The 25,531-nt window shown below is 38.3% G+C and overlaps 1 protein-coding gene across 1 annotated transcript; it reads left to right on the plus strand.

Moving 5' to 3' along the window:
• The first annotated feature begins 21,015 nt into the window (after positions 1 to 21,015).
• Positions 21,016 to 22,807, plus strand: LOC131690761 (uncharacterized). Its single transcript, XM_058976752.1, has 3 exons — positions 21,016 to 21,786; positions 21,837 to 22,098; positions 22,160 to 22,807. The coding sequence occupies exons 1-3, from the start codon at positions 21,413 to 21,415 to the stop codon at positions 22,445 to 22,447; spliced, it is 924 nt and encodes a 307-aa protein (XP_058832735.1). The 5' UTR covers positions 21,016 to 21,412; the 3' UTR covers positions 22,448 to 22,807.
• The last annotated feature ends 2,724 nt before the right edge of the window (positions 22,808 to 25,531 follow it).

Raw genomic sequence — 25,531 nt, forward strand, 5'->3', positions numbered from 1 at the left:
CATTGAAGGCTCGCTGGAGCGGTAGAGTCGATTGAGTTGTGTTCATCAGCAGACTGTAAGTGAAATTTACGTTGAGGGTGTGTAGCATCTTGAAGTGCTTCGGAAGGACATATACCCTTCTTGGCTTTACCTGACACAGAAGTTGCCGATTCGTCAGGTAGTCCGATGTCGCTCACCGAGGAACATGAAGTTAGACAGACGAGTTTATCTGGGATAGCTTGGCGCTACTGTCCACCACCAGATGGATTCTTCTCCGCAGCAATCCTGATGATAGGCCGTTGAATTTTTGAATTGGTCACAAACTCACGAAAGTAAATGTTCTCCGGCCAAGAGTCTTTGGACAGAGCCTTATCTCTGCATGATTTGCTAACGCCAACTTTGAAGGTGATGAAGCTCAGAGATGAGAGATCCTTGTCCTTTGGAACTAGGCGAACTATTTTTGGTTGCATATCCTTTCCCAGACAATCTTTCACAAGTGTAGAAACTTCATCGTCCGTCGTGCTGGGATCAAATGCAGACAAGTAGACCCATAACAGCTCCTCAGGTGGTGATACTGTTTTTATCGTTTCAAACGCAGCTTTTGCTCCACGAATATTAGTAATTTTTGCTTTGAGCGGATCATCTTCACGCTTGCGCTTAGGAGTGTTTGGAACGGGATTGTATGCAGCAATCTTTGTCCAAGGTGTATTTACGGTTGGAGATAGCGATTTTGTGTCGACTTTAACCGAGAGAGCTTTAACGACATCTTTTAAATCAGCTATGTCGTCCTTTAATGATTTCAGAGAATTATCGTCGGGCATTGCATTGTCGCAACAACGCGAAGCCATTCCACTATGGTCCCAAAGCTGTATTTAGGAAGACAAAACTGCGCCTAAACCGTTAGTTTTAGATATATAGTATCTTCGGCAAACTTTCTTAGAACTTTCTTACCGATTTTTTTTATATTAGTTGAATTAGGGTGGTCCTTGCGGTTAGGGTGTTCAAAATATCAACTTCTTAGATATGTAAAATTCAGCTACATAATGTTCTACAAAGTTATAAATCAATCAAATTGAAGCAACTTTTCTGAAGAAACTATGTGGCTATCTCTAATGGTTCATGTGCTATGATTTTTGCAATATTTAAGGTAGGGTGGCTCTTTAAAAATTGGTTTTCTATTAATATCTTTTTATGTGTTAATTTCTCGTCAATACTTTGTTCTAGAGGTTTTTAGAACTTTTGTAAATACACATTTTTGCCGAAGCAATAAAGTTTCTATCTCTTTTGTTTGCATAGTTACAGGCGATTTTCAAAACAAAAATGGTTTTTTTCAAAGCTATATATCTTCCAACATTGCAAATGGATTTTCAATATTTTACTTTAAGTTGAAAGATCGAAACTTTTCTAGTTTTTGGTAAAAAAAACTGCGGAAGCGTTATTTTTGTAAAAAAAATTATTAATTTTTAAAAATGGTGTATTTTTCAACAAAAATCGTTCATAACTTTTCAAAAAGATTGAGTGTAATGTCAACCCTACATAAACGCTACATAACTATGTTATGATATGTTCTGGCTGAATAGAGAGGGGAAAATGCACACGCACTCCATGCCACTTTCTGGAGCTACTATGATCATCTGTTCGATTATCATTCACTAGTTTGCTCAATTGTTTGACTGTGAGTTTATTCGATTATTTGTTTATTTGTTTGTTTATTTTCATAACCTAAAAAATTCCGTAATGAACTTGCACGAACAACTAATAACAACCATTCAGTTCCTAGTCAATGCACCTAGACGCATATAGTTGAGCTGATTCCGCGGGCAACTGCAAATAACAATTAATTCAAACAGACCAGTTTTCTGTCATTTGTCTCCCCAATCTCCAAAACCCCATTGATGTTTGTCCCATCATTCTCGGTACCCGGTTTTGCCTTTTGTGGTGCTCAGAAGCCGAACTTGTTCACAGGATGAGCGATGCTACTATAGCTATCATGGTCGTTGCTGCTGTCGGAACTGTCCCACAACATTCAGCAGGATATAATTCAAAGATCTGAGATTTAATTTTAGATAGCGCCGAGTCGGAAAGTGTGGGCTTCGACCCTCCCGAGCAACGAAAGCAGGGAAAGCTGCGGATGTAGAAGTCGGTTGATGGAGATGAGTTGAGATGATGAGAAAATTGCTGCTTTTCGTTGCACAGCGCATATAAAAGTCGATCTCGCGGAGTTTTCACCGACGGAGGTGGCCGACAATCACGGTGGAAGTTGTTTAGATCAAACGACGGCGAAAATTGCGACCTCCTTGTGCTGTTCGGAAGACGAACGATGGGGATGGGGGGCTACGGAGCTAATAAGAAGATGGCTGCCTCAGAATCACTATAAATTGCAGCAAAATTGTTTGCCAACACATGGTGCAACGTGTAGGAGGCAGAGGGAAATTGTTGATTGTAGTGATAGTATTGTTGGGGCTGATGAGTTCCTTTCGGTGTCACTTTAGGTAGGGCGGCATCCGAAAGGCCAACGTGCGACTCGACTAGGAGGATTACTCTCGCATTTCGGTTTGCTGCAATGTTTGAAAAGAGACGACACTGCGATAGAGAATTGTTTTCTTTCAACCATTTCGCCCTAGACCCGGGACGATTTTCATCATCAAAGCCATTTCGGCGTTGAGTACAAGATGAAGCGTTCCGTTCCGTCGCATGGGATGGGAAATCGTCTAGCAACAGTATGGTGTCAGTTAACCCCGTCAGTTGAAGCCTTCTGTACACGACTGTTCATTCATGGCACCCGGTGAGTGCAAGTCTCCTTTTGTACAGACGGTCGTTTTCATTAGATGCGAAATTAAAAGTACTTGCATAGTCTAATGCCAACGTCGTACAGTCAACTGCATCTCAAGAGTGTTCTAACGAACTTTTGAAGTGCAATTGCCAGAACGCAGAAGGTGGGGTATCGAGGGAAAAGCTGATTGACCGGCTTGTTCCGCAGAGTTGAAGTTATTGGAAGAAGGAGGTTATATGAAAAGAATTAAAAGACGAACACAAAATTATAGTCATATTTCAATAGTCGGAGATTTATGCATCGCCGTGCCTTCTCATCATTTCCCCGATTGAGATAGGGTTGACAAAGAAATAGCATAAAAACAAACAACAGGTAATTCTAGTGTGACTATATCAAGCAAGTGTACACCCAGGACAGTCGAAAGAAGACTTTAACATCCCCGTCCCAACATCTCGCTCGAACGTGCCTGGCAAAATTTTCCTCAGGTTACTGGCGGTGATAAAATGTCTGGGATCTGACAGGCAAAGCCAAAATGTGTTTGATAAGAATTACATTACCAAGCACTTCTTCGGATTTATACACACGCGGTCCTTGCTAAACCACAATCAGTGTGGCTTACAAACTATTGCTGGAGAAATCTACAATACTCAAGCGGGTGAGACGAAATATTTTGAGATCGTCGGCGAAGAATCAATGAGGAATTTTCAGCACTAAATACAAGTTATTCATGTAGATAAAAATACATCAACGGTCACAAGTAGCCCTCCTGGGCTATTCCAGACGTAGAAGTCAATGTGGATGCCTTGCAATCAACAATGACAACCATTATCACCGGATCTGTAAGCTAGGATCGAAACAACTGCAAAACTACCGTTGATTTCAAATTTTTCAATTTTATCAAAAGCGTCATCTGTGTTAAATTTTCTGTTTAAAAATGGTTTTATTTATATAACTTTTGCAGTTTTAATTTTTCATTAAGATTACTTTGGAAATATTTTCAGATATTTTTAAGCATAACAGTTTGGCTCATAATACCGAACCTCTAGTTTTCGTTAGATACTTTTATATATTTTTGACTAAAAATAAACTATTTTTGAGTAAATATTGCAAGATTGCAAACATATATCGCACACGCAGAAAAAAGATTTGTAGGTTCAATAAAAATATGGATTAAATTCAATAAACAAAATTATTGGTCGGGAGACAATAAATTTATTTATTGAATTCAATAAAATTTATTTATTGTTTCAATAAACAAAAGTTTATCGTTTTGCTTTCTAATAATTTTTTTCATTGAAAATAAAAGAAAATTATTGAAATTAAAAATGTTTTTATTGAAAGCAAAAATACATTGTTTTTCTAATAAAAAAATATTGTGAAATTAATAATTTTGTTGGTTAAAGTGATAAACAATAATTGATTGAATTCAATAACACATATTTTTGGTTAAAATATGCTAAATTTTTCTGCGTGCATGTGCTATTTTTTGGAAATCAATACTACAAAGCATGATATTTTCTATGATAGTAATGATTTTTAATGTTAAGTGCCCTAATCGAAAATATTGCTATTCGAAAAAGTTATATTGTTTATATAACAGTTCTCTTAACTTTCAAATGAAAAAAGTTTAGTAGTTGGTGTATGAAAGCAAATTATGCGCCCTAAAATAATCTTCAAGTTGTCCGAACGGTACTTTAGTTTCATATAAATACTGCAAAAGTTATAGAAATTAAACAATTTTTAGAAGGAACAACCTAAAACTTAAATGTATATTTCTCGTACAATGGAAAATATAAAAGATAGAGCTTTCGTGTGTTCAACAATTTTTTTCCAAAAAGTTTTGTTCTACGACTTTATCGAAGACAGCCAAGCTTTATCTTGAACTTTTAAAAAGTTAAATCTTAAAACCTTGCTAAAACTAAAGCCACCCTAGCTTCTATTTAACCCTAGAACGTTGCACTTGCGTTTTCCACCTTAAAACGTTGCACTGGGGTACAAATGTACCCCACGCGTTTGATCGCAATTTTCGCAGGTAGAAATGCAAACAAAACAAATGTATAATACATCATTTTCTGCGAAAACAGCTGTGTAAGTGAAAGTACGGAATTTATTGAATCAATGATACATAAATTGGTTTGAGCAGAAAAAATTTGAAAAAATCGCTGTTCTGACTTTTTCACAAAAATTGCTATAACTTTGCAAATTTTCAACCGATTTGAAAAAAAAATAAAATGATTCTAAAACTTGAAAGAATGATCTAGAAACGGTATGAAATAGAATTTTGTTTTTTTTTTTTTTTTGAAAATGTGCGATTATTTTGAAGATTGAAAATTTAAAAATCAGGTTTTGGAAAAACCACGAAATGGGGTGGAAATTAAATTGAAAAAAATATTTCTTACCAGTAATACATTGATAACACGCAACCTTTCTGTTATAGCAGTTACTGTGCGCAAATTATACTTGCAAGTTATCGTTTTGAAAAACTATTAAAAATAAACAACAAATCAATAAAAATCAGAAAAAATGCGAATGATTTTTTTTTCTACTTCAAAATTATGTTAAATTAATTGAATAAATGATTAAAAACGATTATATAATACTAATTGTTACTTACGTAGTAAAACCATAGACTAACAGACATAACACTATGAGGGAATTCCCTAAAAAAACATCGATCCGACAATTTTCCCAGAACACTAGATCCACCTTTTATTCACAGTCTCAATCACTCATTTACTGGTGGGTTACCCCTCAGGTTTGGGTACAATTTTTCACTAGTGGTCTATCCCCCATATGCTTGTTCATATGTCAGTGGCGCCATAATTTCAAATGTGGCCACAGTCCCAACTACAAATATATTTAAAATGACCGTTGAAGCGGGCGAAGCTTTGTTTTTGAGTGTTATGTCTGTTAGTCTGTGGTAAAACAACCAGTATTTAAACTGGTATTGTCACGAATCATATTTCCACTGACAACACGAAACCTGACGAAACACTAACGGCAACCGTACACTGGGGTACAAATGTACCCCACGTCAACTTTGACACCTGCTTCCACGAAGGCTATAGACAAACTGGCTATTCCACCTTTTCCTACTCTTACCAAGAACTCTAAATTGAATTATGGTTAGGGTCCCAGGTCGATAAATGCCCAATTTTCGTCTTCACACGGCTCCATGAAATACTTTCAGTAGGATTTTGATCTGAGAGCAACATTATGTACTCTCTTCTCACTGAACTGATTTTATGATAAATAATCTAATTATGGAACTTGTTTGAAGCGCCATTGAGAGTTTTCAGAACTTCATATTAGTATTTCGATTGTGAAAATCCAGCAGTGCATTGGCTACTTTTAATTTGAAATATTACACACCGTCATTTCTTTTGTGAACCAGAATATTCAGTATGGTGATAAAAATTGCACGACAGAGGCATTTGAAAAGTGTCCCATGCAAAATAACAATTGTTTTCAAATGAAGCGATTGTTACTGTTAAACTACGACAGATTTCTCCGAAATGTTTAAATTAGGGCAGACTTCTCGATGAGTAAATTGATATTACAGCAGGTGTGTTCCCTTAGTAGCGTATGTAGTGGTAATATGCTTCAAAATAGTATATTTAGTATTTCAGTATTAATTGAAAATGTATTTATTCTGTTAATAGTGCATACATAAGATAATACAAAGCTGGAAGAGCGATTTTTAACATCAACCTGGTACAACGCCGATTTACTTTGAGTTTTGCGTACTGTTGTTTTATCGACGAAAACTTTCACGTAAACCATTACACAGATGCCGCTAGTGTTACAAAGTTTTTTTTTGTTCCATGTGGCATGTCGGTGATAATACTTCGTTCCTATAGCTCCAAAACAAGAAGCTGGGCTCGTTTTGATACATCAAATTTTCGCTCGTTTGAATACGTCAAATTTGTCTTGTACACACTCTACCTAGAGTTTTTTATGGCGATTTCGCTTGAACCCGAAACTGAGTCAGGTTCTAACCCCAACCGCTGTCAGTTCATACATTTTGACAGCAGTTGTGCTTAGAAACTGACTCAGTTTCGCTTCAAACAAAAACCACATTAGTCACGTCTTGTCTTATGACGTTTTCGATTGGGAACCTGGAAACTAACCTAGGTTAGTTGCTTCAAACCACGTATATGGCCAATGTCGTATATACAGGTATGGCGAAGATGGCACTTTGGTATTCGTAAGATGAATCTTATATGCGTGGTGTGAGTGATCACAGAATAAATCGACTTGCTTTCGTCATACCGTCCGTTCCGCTCCCATTGAATCGTGTGAACGCTATGACGTCGACCCGTTGTGCTTCTGGATTGTTTACATATTTTTGGTTGCCAACACTACACCCAAAACGAATCGTTGAGAGCGGAATTGATTCTGTTTTTTTCGCTCTCAAACTGTGAGCGAAATGCTCCCAAACGATGCATTAGTGTTCAACCAACCTCATACTTGTGGAATACAATATCCTACCCCATAGCTACACACTGTTGGCTCATGTAGTGCAGGGATAACTTGAATAACACATACCATCGTCTACATGCTGTCCCATTTGTGATCGCTGCTGCAATAATGCGAAGTTTATATATCCCATTCGATCAACTACACATTATGTGTCGTTATGGCATAAGGTGTAAAGCAGGCGTTTTAGCGAGTGGATGTTTGTCGGTTCCAGTCTTGATGCTACCCGTTAATCTTTTTTTCTAGTAAGGCTTAGTTCCCAACACATACATACAAACAAAATATTAATAACAGCGGGGAAATGGTACAAAGCAAAATGCGTCAATGACGATGCTGAAATACCGACGCGGCGGCGGGATGCAAACGATATTATCTCACTCATCATAAGTGTGAAGCTTTATATACGCCATTATACTACTCCACCAGTGTGTCGTCATGGTACGGGAAATAAAGAGGTGTTTTTACCGATTAGAAGTTTGTCGGTTCTAATCTTGAATCTGATATAAGATTTTTTTTACTAGAAGTTTCAGGTCACGAGCTATTTATAGCAGCGAAGAAAAGAATGAAACAAAACAAAATACAATGCAGCAGCAATGGTGATGAGATTGCTTGTGGTGGTTAGGTGGGGGGAATGTAAGGTGTAGAAGAAAGATACGAAACTAAATACTAACAAAGTTTCCTTGTGTGTGAGTGTGTGTCATCGTTTTTTTTTTGCGTGAGCGTTGCGCTCATCCCGAATTGTGCGCGAACAGCTCAATGTTCAAAAAGGATTGCTTTTGGGAATGAGATTGTGAGCCCAAAAACAGAAAATCTGAGCTCACCGTTTTGGGTGTAGCAAACCGTGTGTTCTGCCACACCTATATATACCACATTGGTATATGGCATCCCATTTGTATTGAACAAGTCAACATCTCAGCGGGCACACAAATTATGGACCGAATGACAGTTCAATTTGTTCTGCTAGTTTTGCTCGAAGCTCGATCTTCACTAGTCAGACATGGTACGGCATGACTCAATCTTTGGATGTTTGTTAATGATATTATACATGCGAGCCACAACATAGCTTCTACGCCGCACACACCCCTCTTCCCTGTCTAACCATGTATCAGACATGAGTAAATATAAAAATACGTTTTTCAATACACTAACCTTGCCGGTGTACCACGAAACTGCTACTTGAGGAAGCTAGAACATTTTCCTATACAATCAACCCGAGTTTTTGACGGAATTCAATCTATAGCTCTTATTTTGTGCGAAAATATCACCCCTCTTCACTTGGGGGTTTCTTTTTGAAACGCTTTTATTTTTCTTCTCATTTTCAGAACACTTTTTCAAATTCACTTTAATCACAAACCACTGAAAAAAAAACACCCGCGAAACTTTAATCGTTTACTAACTAAACTTTAAATTTTCTGCCAATGTGCAGATTTCCGAAGGAAAATGTCCGAAAACTATTATTTGTGCGTTTGAATTTTCACTTCGAATTCCATTTTTTCGTCGTCGGTGCTTAGCAACAAGCGTGGCTTCCAGATATCTTCACCTTAAACAGCGAAAATATTGGACCGCTAATTGATGAAAAGTGTTGTTTTGGACATGCCGGTGGATAGCAAAAACTTTACACCATGATGCGTACACAAATTAAACGAACTCGACTACAGTTGTGATTCGCTTGTTGGACAAGGCTATGGTCCAACTAACGAATTTGATTCGCTAGTTGAACCGACTGACAAATGTCAAAAACTCTCAAAAGGAGATGTTGGCTGTGTAAATGCATCTGTTCACATCTCTAAATATTGTCAGATTGATTGTTAAAGTAATTTTGACATGAGATGTTGGCGTTCAGATGCTTTTCAGTTGGACAATGGTCCAACCAGCGGAGGGCCAACTAAAAAGCGGTCCAGTTAAAGTGTCCAACCAGCGAATCACGACTGTATTACAAAGTTGTGTCGAATGGAATCGCTTTTGTTCATTGTAGATCGACAATAACGCGACGTTGTAGATCTTAGCTTTGGAATCATGGCGGCATAGCACATACCTGCTTCAAACGTTTTTAATGAAACTGAGTTGGGTTCTCGCAAAACAGCGGTGGAGTAAGCGAACCCGAAATATATTTCAGGTTAGAACCAAACCCAGTTCAGTGGCGCAAAACCTATGCTCAAAACTGCCCGGTCAAACCATTCGGAATTTGATTCGGAATCCTGAATGGAGTCAGTATGGATTCCAAATCAAATGCAACAACCGATTCTGAGTCGGAATCGGTTGTTGCATTTGATTTGGAATCCATAATGGCTCCATTTAGAAATCCAAACCGGTTCCGGAATGAGTTTAATTGGGTGGCTCTAAACAAACGGTTTGACAGCAGTTGGATCCGACACTGCATCAAGCGACAACGACATCATATTTTCACTATTCGTCTCTCTCCCTATTTTCTCTGGTCAAAACAAAAACATAAGGTTTGTTCCAGTACACGTAAGTCACTCTGGAGTAAACAGGAGCAAAAAATCTTTGCTCCTTTTTACTCCGGTTTGCTACCAGAAGAAGAAAAAAGAGAAGAAGAGAGTACAGGAACGATTTTCTCCGGAATACTTCCAGTTTCTCCTGGTACTGGAACAGACCTATAAATTTTGATGCCAGAATTATTGCGAATCTTTTCTAAAATCCACATCGTGACCAGCGTTGCCAATGTTCCAGATTTATCTGGAATCTTCCAGATTTTTCCAAACTGAACAGACATTTGTTCAAGCCAGACATGTTGTCAGATTTTTTAAATTTTGCCAGATTTTTCCAGATATTCTGAAATCTACTTCACACCCCAGAGGGAATGCCACTATGCCTGATTTATCTGGCACAGCTAGAGCTCATTCTACCAGATTTTTATATTATAGAGATTGTCATACACAATTTTTGAAAATCTGGGTCATATTTTCCAAAACAAAAATCGAATAATGTTCTATGAAGACCAATATGTATGCCAAATTTCGATGATTTATAGGTCGCAGTCAAGTGACAGATTTTTCCAGACATTTTTATTTGAACTGCCAGATTTTCTTTGAAAAATAGTGGCAACCCTGATCGTGACATATCAGCCATGCGCCGAATATTGAAGGATTCGAACAGAGAGTTTGCAGAGTTGCCAGGTACATCAAATTGGTTGGAATTCGAGCAAAATTGAATTGAGTTTGGATAAGTTCGTTGTAATTTCTTTAATTTTTTTTAGCAATACTCGATTTGTTAGAAAATTGTTCAACTTTTCTAAAATTACCGGAAAAATATCAATTCATGCAAAACTGAAGGGAATACAACAATCACTCTGAAGTGACGTTCCCCGCGAGTTGCAACCTGCCACTGCTGTTAACATAGTTTAATCAATCTTGCTGTAATTTTTCCCGCTGTATGCTTTAAAATTTCTGGTAGTATTCTGCCATCAATTAACATGGAAAGGGTCAAAAGAAATATTTAATAAATTTTGGAAATTAAACGTAATAATTCAACACAAACCAAATAAAGGTATACATACAAGAGCTTTTGTACTAGATTGGCCAAGATCAGTTCAGCAAGGATAATGAGCAAACAAAATTGAGTTAATACACAAACACCGACATCGCACCAATTCGTTGACCTGATGCTATTTGTTTATAAGAAAGTCCCTTTCTCCTCGAGGGTTGCAGATCTGCATTTCAACATTCGAGAAACGAAGATATTGCAGACTGATAGCAGATAGTTTTATTGTACTATTTCAAACAGGGATCAACTCCAACAGAAGGCCTGACTCTAGTGTGCTCTTTAAAAGAAAGGCGTCTTCAAATTGCGTCAGTGACAATAACCGAAATGTACACACAGTTTAAACTGGACTGCTCATGTTCAACAGCAGGAATGGTTTTCTGTAATGTAGTAATAATTAAGGAAGTGAATTTTCTTGAAGCTTTTCTACGTCATTGCAATCTTGTGCATTCATTGGAATCCGAAAAGATTCATTACGTTCCAACTATCATAGATCTGTTTAAAAGATAAAATCATATCCAACAGAAAAGAATAACACATTCAGATTTATCACTTATTATCAAGTGACCCTTTATCCCTTATACCACGTTCACTCTGCGAGTTCAAACGTGTTTTAACGCTATCTTGATGACATTTTTCTTGTTGCTAATTATTATAACGTGTTTTAACTCGATAGTGTGAACATGGTATTATACTATGTTCACACTACAGAGTTATAATAATTAGCAACAAGAAAAATGTCATCAAGATAGCGTTAAAACACGCTTTAACTCATAGAGTGAACGTGGTATTAGACATATTGCGCTGATGCTATTTCTTGTTCTGCAACATATATGTCTCACTTGGCTGCCTCTCAATGGAAGTAATAATAACGTTTTTCACTGCACATTATCGGAAATAAATTTTACGCTCATGACCATCATTATGACCCATGTTACGTCATTATGTTAAAAACTCTACCGAGCGATCTCTTCTGACACATTACATTGCAACCCTCTCTCATGGGGTTATTTCATGGATGTTTAATCGTGAATAGCCATAAAACATACACAATAAAGATAAAGTCCGTTATTCCCGTTTTATGTGTGCACCCCGGCGCCATCTGAGTCCTCCTACAAGTGGCAGATTGAGGCAGTCATTTGTGTCACATCGTAAGCTAGATCAGATATGAACCATGTAAGGTACGGTACCATCCCGTCACGATGCGGACGGTGGTTCCTGCTTTGTGGTTCGTCCTCCAGTGTAGTACTACTGCTTCGGATGAATGATAAGCTGGCGAATCTTGATGGGTGCCAGAAGGGCAACGTGTGAACGTCTATCGATGGACGGCTTGGACCAATCCGTAATGACGATGATGAGGATGAGCAGGAAGACTGCAAGGATATCTTGCCGACTAGGATCCATTCGCTCAACTTTTGTTATTTCACATTTCTTGTTAATCGATAAAAGCCAATTACTTTGTCGATTTCAACAACCTTTTGTAATCTCAAATACTCATCTTATTCATAACATTGTAACCGAGGCCGAACAAACATTGTCTCAGTAATGAAAATGTAAACTTGTCATCAACCTATTTCTGCTTATTCCCGCTGAACCAAGTTTAGTAAATAGTCAGTGGCTTGCAGTTCAGAAAAGTACACAATCCGCCCAACCGACCCATTACTGGAAATGTTAGCCAGCACAGAACTGCTCGGAACCAACTTTAATTTGTGTATACTTAAGCAAAACATAGCAACTCTCATTTCCGGAAACCACTTTCCGACGGGGGATTTTATATTCATTCCACTTGTAGCACATTTGTCACCCCATCCCGAATATGTAGGTCTAAGACTATTTTTTACCCGACGTGCGTCGTCTGTCGGTTCATGTAGAGTAGTATCTTGAATTTTTCAAATTGCGTCATTTGTGTCATTTCTCTTCCGCGTGCTGCGAGTTGAAAATCTAACCTTTTTTCGATTCACCTAGCGGTGCGTTTGCTTTTGTTCTAGTGTTCCACATAATTTAATAACGACATTAATGTTGAATATGGTTAGATTTATTTTCCTATCACACGAAAAATAAGCTCTCAGAATTCACAGCTTTTTTCCATGGTTGGCAAAAGGAACACAAATCGGAACAAAATCTTTCCTCAGTTGCCATCAACATTTGTTCATCTATGTTGTGGCAAAGACGAGCGGCATACGGTCGTATCGTTCAGAACCTTTCCAATTTTCATCCATGTGGAATACAAGCTCTCGAGTTCTCGAGCAGCTTTGAAGGAAATTGTAGACAAACATATGTAGGAACGTTTGTGCGCACATACCCACATATTAGGCATTCGAAGTGGGGCAGCCATGAGAAAGAACATCAGCATTCGGCATGCTGCCGATCTAAATAAATGTCAAGATCGTTGTCTGTCCTGCAGGATGCCGGATAATGTGCTATTCGCCTGGGAATGAAAATGGTTTTCGTTGAAGAAAATTGCCGTCTCAGAAAAAAACGAATAGAAGCTGGAAAAGGGTTTCTTCACGCTAGCTTACTCGGTCAGTAGGGCAGTGGTAGGAAAATGCATGTAAGAGACGTGATTACAAGGAACTGGATAATATTGAAATGTTCTTTTTCGCTTTGCTGCTACGAAGTGTGCTAGTTATATACTGTTCATATCAATTTTCCATCCATTGTGGAGATAGCAGATAAGATGTTTTGCACTGGGTTATATGTATTTCGAAAGCCAATTCGATAAAAATACGAAAGAAGGATCAATTTCAACAGCAGTTGTGCAAACATGCTCTTTTAGAGTGGGCAACGTAACCCCGATTCCGCATCAGTAGGCCAAAAGAAGTAATGAATCTTATAGCCTAAGGTTATAGCAGAAGGTCATGTTTATAGAAAGTAGCTACAGCCAGAGAGGTAGCGTGGTCTTCTGGCGCCCTTGGCGGAGTCTCAGTGTTGCACCCCTTTGGTGCTTTCTTTGGCTTTCTTTTTCAGTTCGACCTCCAAATAATAATTTGTGTACATGGAAATGTCCCACCTACTCCCTACTTAATTTTTGTTTGACTGTCCTTCATCTCATGTAAGCTCCTGCCACAAATCTTTTACTGTATATTTAGAAAATCAGTTGACACTTGGTGTTTGAAGGCGACGAAGGGATCTAATCAGACAAGGCATCTAATCAGACAACTGTATATTAGAGTGCTAATCGAATTTAATAACTGGATGCACCTCAACAAAAAAGTTTAGCTCAATCGGACGCGATTGAGGGGTTGCGCAAAACGGCCAAAGAAAAATTTTCACTTTTAGAATATAAAAAAATTGAATTCGAACTGTTTATGCTAAAGCTGACCAACTCTGATAAAAAAATCCATGCACCATTCGGCAACGAAACACGATCGTTCACCACGGTCAGGCTCACAGTCCGCTATTTATGCTAAATGGCTTAGGATGTAATAAAAGGTCGAGATCTACTGCCACCCTGAATTTCGTTTTAGGATAGCTTTTATGAATCTTGGAAAATGATGGATTTGAGATGATACTGGGGTTTGAAAAGGCTGCTTTTAATTTATTATCTATGCCAAATACCTTAGAATTTCATGAAACAACGGATCTTGTATCTTCTCATGAAAAAGTTGTTTTGGCAAAAGTTTCCCCAACAAACAACGAAAGCTGAACAAGCCTTTATTAAGAGGGAACAAGCTGTCCAAGAACTGGACAAGGCATTATTCAGCATAATTGTTTGTTGGATCCTCTCTGGTACTTTTAATTTTTAAACTGAGATTTTGAAATAAAAATCAAAAAACTTGTTTCTTTTCGAATTGACAACAGATTTCGACATTTCATTTATTTCTTAAACATTTCGCATACAAAAAAATAAAAACTACATTTCCAAACACGAGTCCCATCTCATTCAAAAATGTACCTTGTATGTGCCACAAAGACATTTTTTCAACATTATACCAGATCTCGACGTTTCATGACATTGTTTTTTGATTACGCTCAAATTGTGCGTGGGGACTTTTTTCGAAGTACCAATACTTTTGAGGTGTGTCTGATTTGAATAGGAAGACCATAAATATTGGCACTCTACCGTATATAAAGTATACTCCTCAATTGACCCAAATTATCCTTAAATGGATGTCGAAAAAGATTCGTCGCCAAAGATCCGAGCTTCCATTTAAAATAAAACATACTGGGTTCGACCGTATCCGATCTTCTTTCGGATCAAAGGTAGTCCGCGAAGTATTCTAATATTCCGCAAGACGCAGAAATATTCAGCTATTCCAGATGTCTCGAAAGTGTTCGCCTAGATAAGGATTGTGATATTTTGTCTAAAGCAAACAAATGACGTTACTGGCGATAAAACATTCATGAAAAACTAACGCGTTTACATGCCCGCTCACAAAGTTGCGATCGATAGTGTAGTTATCGATACGAATTTGACATGCGTGAATCTACTGAAGGACGGGATTGTCTGTTTCCAAGACCCCTTGTTCCAGTGAGCGAATATTTTGAGTAACAATCGCACCGAACCCTCAAACTAGTGTTGGCGAGATTGCTTTGCGTCTTTTTCGACAAGGATCGTCTGCATGATCGGTTGTTTGTGCCGCGCGTCTTACATGCAGCATTGCACTAATTACAAGGAGATGAGTCTTCGTAACAAATTTTTTTCTCTTTTGAAATATTTGCCTTGTTTGTTGTTTATTCTGGACTAACAGGACCGTAGCGTAGTCTTCTGACGCCTTTGGTAGAGTCTCAGTTGTGCGCCTTCTGGCTCTCTGCTTTGACTTTCTTTTTCAGTTCGAGTTTTAAACAATAATTTTGTGTGTATCTGGGAATGACACTCTTATCCTCACTAATTTCATGACCCAACCTAACTTATTTTAAAAGCAGATCATTAGCGCCCCCTAAGGTTGGCGCCCTTGGCGGGGGCCTACCAGGCCACCCGCTTGCTACGGCTCTGTCTACAGCAATGGTTTCGAAGAGACTTCTCCTTCTACTGTATCAACTCAAAACCTTTTTTGAATCCGTTACGAGCAGCAGACATGGACTTGCATTTTCATCACACTTTCCTAGATAAGTGCTTTAAACTGGTCCATATTTAGAAATTTGGAGTCATTTACCATAGAGCTTATAGGACAAAACTCAAAAAATTGAAACCTGAAAAAATGAGAATAAATTCGAGCGAACTGGGATGCCAACTGGAATACTCGTCCAATTGGTTTCAAACCAAATTCGCTGTGAACTTTTGGCTTGGGCAAGAGACCAAGTCATTGTTACTCATGATGCCACTCATAATTATCGGTACTATGTAATTCCGATTTGCCCAGCTCAAGATGGTGGGATGAGCTCACAATAATATGAAGTAAATTGTGTTCTTTGCTCGATAGCGTAAATAGCTCAATTGGATAAAACGGCAGTACCACTGATGTCAACATTCAACTCGACACGTTCCAGATGGCAGGTAAACAAATCCCAAATATTATTTATCGACCGAGTTGAAACCATACGCGAGCCAGGGCAGGAAAATTTCGAAAAATGAATTGATTGCTGTTCGAAGCTTCACGAAGCACCTTCTCAAGCATACCACATGCAATCGATGAGTTTGACACAATCGCTGCGAACATTTAGGGGTAAAACTTATCTCTGCTCGGACGAAGCGAGCTTCCATTCTAGTTCGCTCTTTACAATGTTCGAAAAAGTTCACATTAACCTTAGAAGCACACATCGTCGAACACGAGGTAAGCTCTTGGCTCGTGGTTTTTGCGTTTTTGGAACATTTCCACAGAGTTTCGAAGCGATATTCGGTGAACACATATAAAGCGAATGCCTCGTTTATTTGAGAATCGCGAACATCGAAGTTTTATATCGCTTCAAGCATCAGCATCATGAGGCCACCGCGAACATGTTCGCTACGTGACTACCTGTCTTAAAATCATAAACTGTAAATCTTATTTTGAGTATAAATAAAATGGATTATTTTAGGATTATGATTTAGGATTTAGGGATTAGGTGCGTCGCATACCTTACCAATTTATGAGCCACGAGTTTGAATGAGCGTAGTGGTAGTGAAATTCAAATTCTTTTTCTCGGAATACAATTATGTTTACTAGCTACTTTGATTGCAAACTCGTCTTTTCTTCTTCAATCGGAGTATATTTTCCCTGCCAAGGAGTTTAGGTGAAGATGTATAAAGTATGTTTAAGGGGGTAAGGGTTTCAGCGTGAAAAAATGTTTTTTGGTGTAATGACTCTTTTGGATGAAATGATACATTATAATGTACAAAAGTTTTGATCAATTCGCTTCGCCCAAATTTCTAAAAAAATCGCAAATAGTGTTTTTTAACGCTAAAACCATTACCCCTCTCTTAATAATCTCCCTATCTAAAACAAATTCTTCCTAAAAAGAACAATTTTCGGATGGAATCTCACTGCTGACGTCCGAGTTCAGTTAGACGGCGAACTTCAGTTATTTGCATCCACTGAGGGGTAGTTAGGCGTAGTCCGTTGGCCTTTGTTTTCAACTTGTTGCGGTTTCTAACGTTCTTGCGCAACATTCCTAAATCGGCTAGTCATATTCACTCAATAATATGCGATGGTTTGTGTGTTAAACGTTATTTTTAATTTTACCAAATGAATTTATTAACACATACCTACATACTTGAATTTATTATTATTGTCATTAATTGAATTATAATTTCTTGGCATCTGTACCAAACCAAGAGGAAAGTTTCCAAATGATTTTTATAATATTGTTTTATAAGTTTATTGGTTGATTACCTAATCACAAGAGACAAAATATTTATTTTCAAACATTTTCGACAGAATCTGTTCACTTAATAAATGAAGTGTCAAACTTATTACATGTTCCACTTTTATGAAATTTATTTCCTGACTCCTATACATGTGTTTTGTGATAAATAATGAGAAGGATATTCCAACTTGTTTGTATTGTATTTGTTAACTAATTACTGATGGAGAAACGCAAAGAACTTACAAACAATGTTATAGTGATTTTTTTTGTTGGAAATCCAAAAACAATTCTGAAAAGGACAAAAATTGGTTTATCTTCTCCATGATGTAATCTTCCCATATTTGACTTTTACTAATAAAAAATAAAAGAATGAAATCTTTAGGGCCCCCCGTATTTTTTTTGAATCAGTTATAGCCGAAATGCTTTATGTAAGGGAAATCTCGGAAAATGAGAAGCGAAATAAATAACTCCAAGTAGAATGAAAGTCGTTCTAAACTCGAACTTTTTCGAATACTGTCTTTCCATTATTATTCGCTTTTTTCGCATTCCATATTTTGATATATTATTTTGAAGACCCATATATAAGATCAATACAATAGTAATTCTTCAAAAGGGCTTCGATTTTTCGATTTTTTTTTAATTTTGCGGTGGTGTAATCCCTTAAGTGGTTGATTTAACGGCTTCTTTCAAAATTTATCGAACCTACTCCCATTCGTTCATTCGTTAGAGTAGTTTATGTTAAAGAGAGTGTACTAAATTAATAGGAACACTTAAATTTAGGAAGTTATGACCCTCGCTCCACAATGCAGTTTGCGACAGAATTACTCAACTGAAAATTATTAAATGAAATAAATGAAAACAAACATTAGACTATAGCATTTTGTACGCATGCACTTCAGAGGTTACAATTTCTGTTCTAGTTCTCGGATCGCCAACACATTTTTTTCGATTTTTTGGACCAGTTCTCAAGGGAAATCCAGTTTTTAACATTTTGCATACATATTGCATTGAATGCAGAACTTAGATAATGTATTCATAAAGTATTAGTAATAATTCGATTGTCCGTTCATTTTAAAAAGCTATTTTCTATAACTTTACAACTGATTTAATTTCACTTTCAAAATTTCTCGAAATATCATGTTCTAAAAGTTCTCAACCGATATAATATTCGAAAACAGTTATAAAAATGTCTCATCACACTGGTAGATGGATTCAAAGCGTTTTTTTAAATAAGTGCACGAAAAAACATGCGCCCTTCTAAAACATACTTCTGAATCAATACTGTTAGTCGAAAACAAGATTTACAAAACGACCAGAACTGCCAAATATGAATCGGGAATGGTCGAGTTTATTGACATTCCCTATTTATTTCTAGGATTCATCATACACATCATGACGTTATTTATTTAACTGATAATCGATTTTTTCCTTTGAATGGATATCGATATCTTTATCCTCAAGAAACTGACATAACTGGATCCTCAAGAAACTGACATAGGAACATGACTAAGATAAGCGAGCCACTCAATACGTTGTGTACATTGTGTTTAACTTCATTTTCTAGCCCTAATTTATTTCATTTGAAAATTTATCCCCGCCCTGTCACGAAATCTTGATTTTATCCCTACTGGTAATATATCAGTAGGGTATCTTAAATAAACTTGTTACGTCACTTTTCAGTTAACCCCAGCATCCATAAGCTACAAATTGTCACAATTATTTTTCACCTATTCCACCCTTAATACAAGGCCTCTGTCTAGAATATACTTTTTTTGCATAACTAGTAGGTAGGTATTTGAATAAAGAAAACTAATATCGTCCGGCGAACATGTTAGCGATGGCCCTCGCGATGCTAAATTGATATAATCCTTCGGTGTTCGCGAAGGATTATATCAATTTAGCATCGGTATTACTTCGAGGTAATATTTTTTCTGTGTTCGCGAACATTGCTTCGAAGCTCCGTGTAACTGTTTCAAAAATATCGATCACACGAACCAAGAGCTTAGCTCGTGTTCGTCGAAAACTACGCAAAAGCTTTTACATATCTTTCCGAACATCAATGAAATGAACAAGAAGCTTCATTTGTCCTCGCCGAAGAGCATGCAAAAGTATCGCCCAAATGTCCGCAATTACGATGGTAAGCGATTGTGATGCGAAGCTTGTGAATACGAACCAGTAACGCAAAGCTTCGCGCTTTGAAAGTATTCGAACATAGGTTCGGTTCGAATATTTCCTGCCCTGACGCGAGCATTACAAATGTGATAAACTATGCGAGAGATACCAACATTGCAAGGTTTTTTACTTCTTTAATTCTGGACTGTCAAATAATGGGCAATGTTCGGAATCGATTTTTTCTTCAAATGCGGTTGGTGCTCCAGTTATTGTAGCAACTCAAATGCAACAACCGATTCCGCAACGGTTCAGCCTGAATAGGTAATCACATTTCACTCGGAAATAAATTCAAAATCGTTCAGAATTCCGGATAGAATACTTCCAACTACTGGTTGTTACGATTCTTTTCGATATCGTGAAGATTGTATCGATATCAGTAAAGTATCGGAAACAGAAGCATCGATTCCGTACTAGTATCGAAAATATCGCGACGTCCCTATGGGGATCCATCAAGCAGCTTTGGGTGAAAGATATCGACACCGTTCAATCTACACACAGTGACAATATGACACAGACTGCTGAGGTAAACATAAAAGTCGATCAAATAAAACACCTCGGCAGGCAATTAGTGAGGGCAAAAACTAGCTCATTCAAGACTTTCTACGTCGCAAAATGCTTAGTGTGGAAGTTTTTCGTGACTTAGCTTTTTGTTGGTTCCGATAGCATAAGTCACTAAAGGCCGATTTCTTCACCCTCGCTTAGCGCTTAAGCCAGGTTAACTTTTAAACCAGGTTTATCAATACGTTTAAACCTGGCTTAAGCGTTAAGCCAGAGTGAAGAAATCGGCCCTAAGTGACTTAACGTTTGTCTGGACATGCCGCAGACTCAGGTGATTCGCATATAATGTCAACATATCCTGACTCCTGCGTGTAGAAGATAAAAGGTTAGATCGCCGAGAAACTCCAATGTGGTTTTTGTTTGAGGCGAAACTGAGTCAGTTTCTAACTTCAACTGCTGTCAAAGTGTATGAAGTGACAGCGGTTGGGGTTGACTCAGGTTCAAGCAAAAACGCCATAAGCTTGCTCATATGACCTTTTCCACGCTTTTTTAGACTTTCTTCCTTCGACTTCTTGCCCATTCTTGAGTACTATGGCGCTTAAAGCTAGTTTACAGTTCGGAAAACGTGTCACGGGATTTGGGTCCCTGTGTATTTTAAATGGAGCTCGGGATTTCAAATCCCGTGACGGGAAATGAGTACACAAAAATGACAGTTTTCCTGAAGTGTAAACCCAACCGCGGGAAACATCACGGGATTTTAAAACTCTCCACACAGAAATCCGGCCGGGAACAATTCAACACAAATTGTTTCCGACGGGAAAAAGAGTATTTTTATAAGGTTTGCAATTCCCTGCAAGTTTGATACTGTTTGTATTTTTAAGAAACAGCAGAGTTTTTGGTTTGACAGTTTGGAGAGATCTCGGCGGAAAATTTTCCCTGATCAAATCCCGACGCAAATCCCGTGCGAAATCCCGTCATCCATTTCCCGAACTGTAAACTAGCCTTTAAGGCTAGTTTACAGTTCGGAAAACGTGTCACGGGATTTGGGTCACTGTGTATTTTAAATGGAGCTCGGGATTTCAAATCCCGTGGCGGGAAATGAGTCTACACAAAAGTGACAGTTTTTCTGAAGTGTAAACCCAACCGCGGGATTTGCTCAGGGAAGTAAAACGAATCTCTACACACTACTTTTTCGGCGGAAACAAATCGTTTCAAATTGTTCCCGAGCGGGATTTGCATCTGTTGCTGATTAAAAATATTGTTGTTTTAAAGATTGTTTAAAATATGTCTGAACCGGAAAAATTGTATACAGAGATTGACTATCTCGAGGTTGTCTATGATCAGGAGGATGTTTTTTGTGAAGAACTAAATCAGGAAGACATTCTAGAACAGGAAAATACGGAGCCACCGCCTAAAAAACGAAAACGTACATTTAAACCAACAAAAAGAAACTATGAGACTGAAATTAAACTTGCTCTTTGTGCGGAAATTCGAAAATATCCTTGTTTATATCAAATAACAAACAAGGATTATTCGAACAAAATCGCCAAAGATGCTATTTGGCATCAAATTAGCTCTACTGTCTCGTCATCCTTGAATAGATCCGTCACCGTTCTAGAGTGCCGGAAACATTGGGATGCTTTGAGGGAATCGACCAGGTAATATAACAAACATTTAATTCGAACATAAATTAAAGTTTTATTTTTAGAATTTATTTGGATAAGGCAAAAATTAATAAGATTGCGGATAAATCCGGTGCTCCAGCAGATATGTTGGATCTTTATCAGGCGGACGGATCTCAACGTTTCGATATATACCAAGAACGATGGCCGTTGGCGGAAGCCATGAGCTTCTTTTTGCCTTCCTGTGCGCGAAATGCTTTTACGATTTCTATTGGGGACTGCAATTCAAAGACAACTCTGAAGAAATCCCTAGAGCTTGAAGAAGAAGTGTTATTGGAAGAAAATGAGGTTTTATTTCTATTACAAACTTGAGAATTTCAAATAAATAAACTGTTTAAATAAATTTCAGAGCTTCACAGTTCCGGCGACTCCAACGAGCCGAAATCGAAATCGCTCTTACAAGAATGGCAACTCCGACGAGCTCTTGGATGAAACGTTGTGCTCAGTAGCGTCATCGTTGTCCAAGCTTGTGGATTCTAGGAGTTCCACTGAAGATGGGACTCAACTGAAATTTAAAGAATTTCACGTTGAGTTAGATAAAATACTGCGTCAGATGCCATTCATGCATGGCATGCAGTTTTGCATGGATATGGTGAAACGAGCGAATGAAACTATAGACAATCTAAAACACCCATAGAATGTGAAAATTTAACATTATTATCGTTTTTGCCTTGTGCTACACCGGTGTAGTGTAGTGAGAGATAGGCTGATTACACCCAAGTTAGAGTGAAGTGAGTGAAGTACCTACTACACCGGTGTAGTGCACTGTCAACATGAAAATGACATAAAACAGCAATAAACTGTGCACTGAATTCTATGATTCGAAGGTTATGATTTTGCAACAAGTTATCACAAATTCAAACGACCAAGCAGGAAACAATATCCAAACTCACTAGTCATCAAAGTCCTCAAGCAAACAGAATGGTATTGAAGAAGTCCAATTTCAGTATTTGAGCTATTTATTTAAGACGGACTGCTGGAGATACCATGACGAAAGGTTTGCTTAAGCGAATAACCCGCAAATCACATTCTAGGCGAACTAACCTTAACAATTGTTAAGGTTGGTATTTAACGGACTCATCGCGGTAGTTAAGATATACGCATTCGATATTAAGATATAACGAAGCAGATGCACTTCATTATAAAGTCCTAGATTCAATGGCGCACTGATAGTTTTGAACATTTTGACACATAAGAACTACGTCATAACGTCCTGGGTTAAAAGGTTTCAAAAAGAGGCACTTCGGCGACTGATGTTCTGGACACTGTGACGCACTGATTGTTTCGGATATTATGCAGCATAATGTCCCAGGGTTGTCACAACGTCCGAAGGGAACACCCTTGCAGATCGTAATATCCGAAAACGGGTGTGCGTCATGATGTTCCAGAACTTTATGACCTGGAACGACACTATGCAATACCAGTGCGTCATAATGTCCGAAATTATGAGTGCGCCCTATAATCCAATTTTATGACGCATTACCACTGCATCATAACATACCAATATTAGTTTGCGCCATAAGCTCCCGAACATTATGATGCAGGATTGTTTTCGAACGATGTGACACAAGAATGATTTCGGAATTTTTGACGCACTCTTGTGCGTCATAATGTTCCGGATGTTGTGACGCTCACAGTTTTGGGACGATATGACCTGGAACGTTATGTCGCGGTTGGCAAAGCTGTATTATCGTGCAACATGAAGCCAATCTACGCCGCCATTCACCTCTGATACAGAACTCCTATCCCTTACCTCCCCGCGGTGCCAACCGGGGTTACAGGCCACCTTTTGCCGGGTTCTGTCCACTATCAGTTCATTCATTTCGATAGGTTGACGGATTGGAGCCTGTCAGTTTCGTTTCGAGCGGAAGTGGCATTAGTGAAGATCGGCTAGGATCTGTGGTCGTATGCTGACAGGGTAGGGGAACAAACGACGCGCGCGTGAGACTGCTAGTTCATCCGTCTTGCAGAGTGAATCTTTCGGTGCAGTTAATGGTTATTTTGAGCAGCTAAAATTATTTCTTCGTTTTCTTTTGTAGGATCGGTTTGTATACAACACTCGATTAATATTTTTATCAGTAAATTGTTTTTTTATTCAGTTTGTTTTTTAATAGGTACAAATGCGTTAGCTTTGCGGAGCTAAATTCTTTTTTTACATTTGGAATATCTTAAATCTAAGATGATACAATGCACAAATATTTTTGTAATAATTTTGAGAGGATCACTTTTTACAACTATCCTAAGACTAAAAATACGATTCGATTGAACAATAGTTTTTTTACGAGAAAAAATGCAGCTATCTTAAGACTAGGAATGCAGATTAATATACAAGAAGGGGACCCAAACAAAGGTAATCTGGTAAGATTTTGCAAATAACTTGCGCAGAGACTCCCGTATCTTCACCAGAAAATACGGGAATTGTTTTTTAGGCTTCACCGCACGAAGAGCCTCGATAGAGCTGAGGCTGTTCGAAATGATGAAGTAGCGATCTGTGGGCAGAGTCTCGACGATGCCAAGGGTGTACTGAATAGCAGCTCTGCGACGTAAACTGAAGCGGGATCATTGAGCTTGAAGGAAGCGGTGATAGTATTATTGAAGATACCGAAGCTAGTGGACCCATCGAGATTTGATCCGTCAGTGTAAAACATTTTGTCGCAGTCGACTTCTCGGAATTTGTTAAAAAATATATTGGGGATCACTTGCGGGCGTAAATGATCCGGGTTTCCATAAATCTCTTCCTTCGTGGAAGTGTCAAAGAACACAGTAGAGTCAGAAATATCTATGAAACAGACACGGTTGGGATTATACGAAGAAGGATTGATGCTTTGTCGTAGTCGAAGTACAAGGATATAAATCGGGTTTGAGAATTAAGCTCGACGAGCCTCTCGAAGTTTTCAATCACCAACGTGTTCAATATGTCGCATCGGATGAGCAATCGATATGAGAGTTCCCAAAATCGATTTTTCAGCGGGAGAACGCCCACCAGCACTTCGAGACTCATCGTATGGGTCGAGTGCATACAACCCAAGGCAATGCGCAAGTAACGATACTGAATTCTCCCCAGTTTGATGAAGTGTATGTTCGCAGTGGAGCGGAAACAGAAACACCCGTACTCCATCACCGACAATATCGTTGTTTGGTACAACCTGATCAGATCTCCTGGGTGGGCCCCCCACCATGTTCCAGTTATTGTTCGGAGAAAATTGATCCTTTGTTGGCATTTCTGTTTCAGATACCTAATGTGATATCCCTAGGTACCTTTAGAGTCGAACCAGACCTCGAGATATTCAAATGTGAAGACCTGATTGATCGTTACACCCATTAATAAAAAAGAGTTGGAGTTGCGCCAGCTCACACTTCCTAGAAAAACCAACTCAGTTTTCTCCATGGAGAACTCGATACCCAGCTGAAGAGCCCAAGCAGACAAATTGTCCAAAGTATCTTGTAATGGTCCTTGCAAATCAGCAGCTTTGGGCCCTGTAATAGAGACCATCCCGTCGTTTGCAAGTTGCCTTAACGTGCATGAATTGGAAAGACAATCGTCAATGTCATTCACGTAAAAATTGTAGAGCAGGGGACTTAAACATGAACCCTGGGGATGACCCATTTAGCTAAATCGCGATGTTGTTAAATAGCCATGCGAAAAGTACATGTGATTTTCAGATAACAGGTTTAGCAAAAAGTTATGTAAAATCGGTGAAAGACAGCTTTTCTAACAAAA

This window comes from Topomyia yanbarensis, chromosome 3 (genome assembly GCF_030247195.1).
Source record: "Topomyia yanbarensis strain Yona2022 chromosome 3, ASM3024719v1, whole genome shotgun sequence".
NCBI lineage: Eukaryota > Metazoa > Arthropoda > Insecta > Diptera > Culicidae > Topomyia > Topomyia yanbarensis.

Excerpts from the sequence above, each read along its gene's own strand:
- LOC131690761 (XM_058976752.1), top strand. The coding sequence starts at position 21,413 with ATGTCTGAACCGGAAAAATTGTATACAGAGATTGACTATCTCGAGGTT. Across the intron at positions 21,787-21,836 it reads GCTTTGAGGGAATCGACCAG|AATTTATTTGGATAAGGCAA; the intron begins GTAATATAACAA and ends TTTTATTTTTAG. Across the intron at positions 22,099-22,159 it reads TGTTATTGGAAGAAAATGAG|AGCTTCACAGTTCCGGCGAC; the intron begins GTTTTATTTCTA and ends AATAAATTTCAG.